At 39.4% G+C, this 8,087-nt stretch overlaps 1 protein-coding gene across 1 annotated transcript in view; it reads right to left on the bottom strand.

Moving 5' to 3' along the window:
- Positions 1–8,087, bottom strand: part of SHB (Src homology 2 domain containing adaptor protein B) — a gene marked incomplete at its 5' end in the record, with an annotated part of 43,283 nt that overhangs the window by 9,611 nt on the left and 25,585 nt on the right. The window contains 2 exons of the mRNA XM_010014702.1: positions 1,148–1,267; positions 5,419–5,590. Coding sequence (XP_010013004.1) covers positions 1,148–1,267; positions 5,419–5,590 — 292 coding nt within the window. The remainder of the gene's footprint in view (positions 1–1,147; positions 1,268–5,418; positions 5,591–8,087) is intronic.

Here is an 8,087-nt window from a genome sequence, read left to right as displayed (position 1 = left end):
GGAAAAGAGAAAAAAGACACCTGAACGCTGGCTTAGCCAATTCAGTGAAGTCAACAAAACCGAAAGAACAGTCTTGAAATCTCTTTGACCATCACACAGGACATGCACTTCTACACAACCCTAAGTGGAGATACAAACCCAATATGTATTCACTAGTTTAGACCAGCAGACTAAATCAAGGTGGAGTAGATGTGGCCCCTTATTTCTAAGGAATTTATGAATGTAAAAAGGATTAGGTTTGATGTTGTCTGTGGAAGTGTACCTTTTATCATCATCCCCCAGCAGTAAAATGTGTCTCCAGAACAGACCTATTAAGAAACCATGTAAAAGCCAAACTGGCATGAGTAATGCTAGTAAAAAAGGCAAGCAGGCCTGTATCCCAGACCTACCTGGAATGGTAGGTTCCACATCAGACCCTACCCTGTAACAACGAAAAAAAGGAAACAATTCTCTTCGCACTTGTACAACCTATACCAAGGTAAAAGGGCTTCTTGCTTTCCTGCAGAGAGTGCCTGGAAACTTCCTTTGCTGGAAATTCAAGTGAGCTTATGTCCCTGACCATAGCAGGAGGGCTGGACTAGATGATCTTTGAAGGTTCCTTCCAACCCAAACCACTCTATGACACGTTGAAGCCAAAATACATACTGTATCCTAATCAGTCTAAGGTAGGTGTGGCAAGTTCAAAGCAGTACTGAGACTGGAACAATGCTCATTTCCTAATTCTGTAGGTCTTTCATTATTGATCCTGGGCTTTTTACTTTCAAGAATTGTAGCAATACTGTACAGGTCTACCACAGTAAACCACAAAAAGCCTTCCTTCCATGTATGAAGCAAAGAAATAAAATCCTCAAACAATACAGTTGCTTATCCACCCTGAAGCAGAAGCAGCAGGTTCATTTCGTTAAATAGGCACCAAATGAAGACTAAAAATCTCTTAAGATCCCCAAATCGCAAGGTCCTAATTCAGTGACTGTCACTATATATTATGCACACTGACAGTCTCAAACTGACTGGGTGCCCTTCTGAGCTGAACCACTGCAGCAACAGACTGGATCATTTTCTATTCTCGTACGGGAGAAGTTATAGCTTATAAAATACCTTTATTATTTATTACATTACATTTACTGTTTTACTGATAAGTACTTACTTCAGTGAAAGAGAATAGTCATGCTTGCTTGTTTGACTGTTTCTTACAAGGTAGCTACACTCTTTACATAAACGTAACAGGTTTTCTGCATCTGTCCGACTGATGGCTCCATGATACCATCTAGGAAAAAGCAGAGAGATTAGTACACACATTCCAACTCATACTCCTTTCAATACTTGTTTTCTTTAAGGGATGAATAATGGTTAGTATCATATGGATATCTTATAAATCTGTATTATGGATAAAAAGCACAATGCTTGCATTATCTGTGATATATCAATATTTCAACTAATATACAAAAGAACAAAAAGAAATTAAACAAAGGCAAACAAAGAAAACTGCATCTGAAGAATATGAAAGTTAACAGTGGAAAACTTTTGCTAAAATAAATCTTTGAGAAAGAAGAAAAGTGATGAAGTGTGAAGATCTGTAACAAAGACGCTTGTTCTCAACATAGCTATGACATATCGGAGTGCTTTAAGTACATCTCTCGTGGATCTGTGGAGTGAGTGTGATCGATTCAGGGAAGAAAGGAAATGGGGAGAGAAAATCTGGGTTCTCCACTAAACTGACCACTGCAAACAAAGAACCTCCTCAGCACATGCTGCTCTGTATCAGCAATTAAAATCTCACAGTCACAGTAGTGAACACTGACCCTTCTCTCAAGTTTCCAGAGCAATGTAATGTGCCTGGTCCTGCACTGGGTCAGTCACATCTCTGAGGAAGATCTCTCCCTTCCTGCAGTTGACAGATGGACTTCAAAGCACAATGTGACACTACCATGCCTGCCTAAGCAGGATAATGCATACATCAGGAATGCTTTCTAGTGTTATTACCAGGAACTGTCATTGGCCTTGTGCAAAAAGGTTTTTTCCATTTATTGTAATTTTATTTATCTGCTGAACTTACTCTAAGGGAGATGTTCCAACTAAAAAGTGAATAAAGACCAGACAGATCCCTTTGACAGAAGTCATGCTCTTAACTACCTTGTGCTGATGCCAGCTCCATGTCAAATCTGATGAATGTGCTACACAAAAGTTGGTGCTCAAATTAAAAATTCATTGTGTGCCTGGTTACAACCAGAGTCTTCATTAGAGAAAGCTAAAAAGGAGGTTTATAAATTTGTATATTTATGACAGACTAGAAAGGGAGGCTCTGGCAGTTCCATCACTTCACAAATAAAATTGAGACAGAGATGCAAATGTTTTCAGGGGATGTTCTCCCTATCTCCCATGGGATACTTACTGCTGAAGGATATTTCTGAATAAGTAATTTAAATACTAGGTTGTCTTCTGAGTGTAAGGGAAGAATATTAACTCTAAGTGTGAATCAGAAAATGGTTTTAGGACAGTCTAAAAATTATTCTCATTAGCTATTTCCTATTTCTATATTATTTTCTGACCCAGCCAAAACCAGGGAGATACCCTGGACTCTGACATTCAGAAGGAATTATTTCATATATTGTTCAGATCTGGTGTTCCCTAGTTATCAGAGAGATTCACAGAAAAAGAATGCAGGGTGCTTTCAGGAAGCAAAACCTGCTTTTAAAACGAGTTGGAAGAAAAGCAGTGAAGTATGAAGACAACTGCTGATGGACAATATCTGATTCACAAGTGACCTATGCAAGCTGTTTTGGCTACAGCTGAGAGTAAAGAGCAGTAGCCAGCAGTGTAATTGCTTGAGAATCATATGCCCATGTAAATGGAACACTGAGATTGCTCCTGTTCCAGCTAGGTAGCAAGATAAGCATGGTGCAATAACCAAAAGTTCCTGACAAATCCGATGTTTCAACTGTAATGGGTCTGTTTGCCCTGGGTGTGTTTATTTTTCAAATGTTAACATACAGGTATTTGTGCAGGTCAAAGACAAAATAGGTAAATGACAACTTCTGAAAGATAACAATGCAAAAGCATGAGCTACAAAAACCTGAAGACATACACACCTTCTAAGATATCCTGGAAAACAGGAATACAGTGCTAACCTGATAGCAAAATTCAAACATAATCACACAATTTGACCTTTATCAGGATCTTCCCCCAGGACTAAAAGCATCCTGACTGTGGTTTATAGAATATTCTTCCTGATGTCCCTTACTTTCTCAATGGCCAGGTTTCAGCTGCAGCTGAAGTGGCCACAGCTCCACTGAAGACAGGACAGCTGCCTCAATTATACAGTGAGTATAATAAGTTATTACATCTTATATAATGCACAACACTACTCTGTTTCTGAATTGGTCAGAGCAAAACAGGAAGTCACCAGATCTTGTACATAAGGCTGGGAGCGATTCACTTTCAAGAAGATAATTGAAACAGCAGAAAACACTTTCTTCTTATCACTGTTATTGAAGAAATGGAACAAATTCATTCAACTCTCCTGGATCCATGAGTTACTAAGCTCATAGTTACAAATTTCTTATTCACAACTAAACAACTAAAAGTATTTTCTTGATATATTATTACGCCTTGGTATTTCTCCCTGTTTGGGAAACTTGCTAATCTACTTGTCCACTTGCATGCTTTCTTTCCTCTAGATCTTCTATTCCTTTCTACAAAAACAGATTCCATTTTTGTATAGAGAGATGGAATGGTTTGGCATGTACTGTGGAGAGGTCTCATACTACTAAAACTTCAGCAGTTTGAATGACTATGAATAATCTAAGGTACCAGAAAGGTACCACTTTCTGATTATTGTCAACTGTGCATTCAATTCAGGTTTGATCCTGCATAATGAAGAACCAAACAGAATCTCAAGTGATTAGCACTTGGAGCAAAACTAGTTTTATGAGTTTTCAGTTGTTTTTATCAATTATATTTATATATTATATGTACCAATTATATCTATACCACAATATATAACCTCAGTATAACTGAGGTTATACTAAAAGAGAGAACTACACAACAATATATTTATGAGTCAAAAGTTAATTAGCAGATGCTTAACTTTCTCCAGTATTTCAAATGTATTTTTTGGGGTATGGTGGAACTACCCACACCTGAAGACCAAATTTTACAGTCGAATTTATAGCCTTTTAGTGATTTATGTAATACTATCAGTGAGCAATTTCACAATAGTGGTTGCTAGTTCGTCTGTTGGAGGTAAGTATACGATCTGTCAATGAGCAGATGATTCAAAGGTTGATGTTGATTAGATGGACTATGATGGGTATGCGAATGATATTATTCTTTGTTTCAAACTTAAGTTTCTGTATATTGTATGTAAAATGGAATGTCAAAGGAAAAGGAACTTCTGGAACTACCTTCTCTCAGACACAAATGACAGAGGGGGATTTTCTCCTCTTGAGGATGAGAAGTGCAAAAGCATTGCTAATCCTCTCAATACTGCTACACTGAGGAACAAAGTATTCTCACAAAAAGCGCATTCACATCCATGATAAAGTATGGCCTCCCTCTCCTGTGAAAATAGACTCTGCATCCAACTTAGAGTGACAGTGTCTGGAGTGGGACTGCCTTCAGGCATTCAAGACATGACTTCTTTGCTTTTCTGAGTGAATCCACTGGCTTCACAGTGCTCAGAAATATCAGCGTAACCTGTGCAAATTGCTCCACAAAAAGATTATATTTTTTTCTTTGTGTAACAAGGGATTCTGGCCCTTTCTATGAGGCTGTACCTTTGGTATAACATGGGACAGTGGGTCATTCCATCACACAAGCCAGTCTGTCCAAGTGGTTCAAGGAAGGGTAACGATAAGGAAGGACTTGAGGCCACCTTTGTGTATACCAGACATTCACACCAGGGAATTCCCCCTGAACTTGAGATTGGAGTTGACAAAACCACCTCTAAATACCACCCTCAAGCTTGACACCACCGGAGTTGAAATAAGTCTCTTTTCTGAAGAGCTTTGAAAGTGGTCTCATCAGTCTCTCCCTGAAGCAGTATTACAGACAGAAGCAAGGTACGTCTGAGGTACTAGAAACATGCTATACAGCCACAAAGATATGGAATCTGTGCAGCTTTAAAGCACAATTTGTATATAGGTGATATACACCTGTTTTCCCTAATGCAATGTAACCAACACAGTTGAAAGTGGAATAATTGCACATTCTTGGCAGACAAATTTCACTGTACCTGAGATGAGTATCCTGTTTAAAAGTATTTTGTCTCCCACAAAAGTTAATCACAGGATTAATAGGAATAGCTTCTTGAGACCACTAACACAGGGGAAACTGAGGAGGGGGGACTAGACAGGAGGATCTGGGTCACTTGCTGCTTCTGTAATTGAGGAGGCAAAGAGCTAGAGAGCAATTACTTACATCTGCTTTTCCAGTTGAATAGTTGGATCTATTCTCTCTCCCAGGATCCCACAAAACTCTGGACTGCCATGTTTGATGGGTTTAAAGCCTCCTCCAGGTGCTCTTAACTGCCTGCGCTGGTCATTTGAAGGAGAAGGAGATGCTTGCCGTTTCTCACTTCCATTAAATTGGGCTGCAAGAGACACAATAATTACCTCTCCAGGCAAGGTTAACAAGGACCAGAATAGTTGTAGCTCTTAGAGAGGTTTCACACTTCCCAGGGGAAATAAACATGCATGCACTAGCACTAGGATGAATTGGTTTATAACAAACTTATAACAAACTTATAAAAGGTTTTTCTAACTATGAAAAACAGTCCTAAAACTCTTCTGCCTTTCCAATAGCAAAATCCAGGCTCTTCCAAACCTTGTTACAGTAACTAGGGCTTATCTTAACATTTGATACTTTCTTCCCCAAGAGACAATACTGTTAAGAAAGTAACAGGAACAAAGATAGGCTCCTGCCATAACTACAGTAACAAACAAGTGACAAACATCTGGAACCCAGCTTGCCTCAGTGGAATCATCCTAATCGTGATCTGGCTGCAAATCCAGACAGCTAACACTCATCAAACATCTACATCAGAAATACTGGCAAGCAGAAATAAATTAAAAGTGTATCTGCTTATACAATGTGGGCACAAAGCTTTTGCCTTGAAACATTAGGGTACAACGTGACAAAAAAGGAAAATGGCATTTATTAATTTCTTTCACAAGCTATATTATTCCAGGAAAAACAAAATAACTTATTTTCCAAAACTCTAGTTTCTTAGAGCACTGCAACATCTCTAGCAAAGCACATACTAATGATGAAGTGCTGGCACGGGTTGCCCAGAGATGCTGTGGCTGCCCCATCCCTGGCAGTGCTCAAAGCCAGGTTGGACAGGGCTTGGAGCAACCTGGTCTAGTGGAAGGTGTCCCTGCCCATGGCAGGGGGTTGGAACTGGATGATCTTAAGATCCTTCCCATCTCAAATCATTCTGGGATTTTATGTCAGCATCCTCATTCTACACTTACCACACTCACAGATTCTACGTATCTATGTGACTTCAAAAAAATTAGAAGACAGAATATTGACAGAAATAGTGAAAGGAGCTACCCACACCATCTTCTTTACTCTCTCTGCCTTCTATGGTTTGCTGCTTCATCAAAAACTAACACTCTAAGCTGCAGATGGATTATATTTTAAGGTCGTCTTGTGGGGACCAAGCAGAAAAAAACTTGACTGTACTAAGAGGCAAACAACATAACGTGCATAAACACACAGTGCCATCAGCTCCCCTATGAGTTTCAAGACCTGTGAGCTTCAAGATCAGAGAAAATGGTACAAGGACAACAGCGTGTTGTAGATCTCACACATTTACAGCTCGGCTTATAAACACAGCCACTTAGGAATGTGGCTGGTAGTACTTACTGTTTTAAAGACACACTATACCACAGGAAGACAGCTGTAATGTTCAAAAACACAATGCATACAAAATAGAGGCATGTTGGATGCCTTCCTTATGGGGCTTAGGACATTTCCAAATTTTCTATTCAGAGAAAGTAGGCACAAATTATTGCAAAAATTGGATGAACGTATTTCATCATATACTGAAGTATGCATGGCAGAAATATACTGGTTATTCCTTAAAATGGAAACTCAGATTTTCATTACCTGGGTAATGAAAGGTGATCAGCATAACAAGGAGAAACATTGCATGCATGTACTTGCCAGTGACATACATGAAAAGCATTATTATTTCAACTGTAAGAAAACCACCTGGATATAGTTTGGGAACTCTGTGAAAACTGGTGAACTTAATATCAGCTTCTGACCAAGCAAAATCTTTCACACCAAAAAATTCAGTTCACAGGACAAACATGAAACTCAGTTTCATAAATAGCAATATCTTTACAATGTGATGGTTAGAAATTGGATCTGTTCTCCAAAATCAGCACAAAGTTAAATTTCAGATGCTTGAATGTTTTCTCTCTCTGAAAAGCTCAGGCATATCTCTGAACTCTTGCCCTTTTATGTTTTGGGGGGCTTTGGGGTTTTTTTGGGGGTGTGTGTGTGTGAGACAGAATTAAACTGGCAGGAAGAAATAGTCTGAAAGGGATATCCAGGCAGATTAAACTGACAAGTGTGATACCCAGTCAAGCACCAACCCATGCAATGTTGTTATCAGGACTGAGTATAATCCCCTTTTAACCAAAGCTATAGTATATACAGCAAAGGTTCAGAAGCTCGGTTACATGCAGCAGGAAATACAAATTTTTTCACTGCTGTGGTAATTCTGTTTACATACCCACTGCAGTTATGGAACTGAGTGCCTACCTGACCCTTCCTCACTCTCCATGTGGCCTCTCTTCCTCTGCTGGTACCATGCCCCTCTGGTGGTGGTCTCATGCCAGAAATTCTCTGCTTCAAGTGCCAAGGTCCTAGGCTTTCTGTACAACTGCAAGCAGTTGCCAAGGAGCTCATGATCAGTGCTGAAAACTAGTACCACATGGCCCTCTTCGTTACAGAGGCCCACTTATTTTGTAAAGCAATACGCAAGACAGGATTTACATGCGTTTGCTTTACCCAAAGGTTTGCTATTCCATATGACAACCTGGAAAGGCCTCATTGGCTCATTTGGGAAGAAG

The sequence above is a fragment of the Nestor notabilis genome, unplaced genomic scaffold (genome assembly GCF_000696875.1).
Source record: "Nestor notabilis isolate BGI_N333 unplaced genomic scaffold, ASM69687v1 scaffold9485, whole genome shotgun sequence".
Lineage (NCBI taxonomy): Eukaryota > Metazoa > Chordata > Aves > Psittaciformes > Psittacidae > Nestor > Nestor notabilis.
This window is presented reverse-complemented; position numbering and strand designations above follow the sequence as displayed.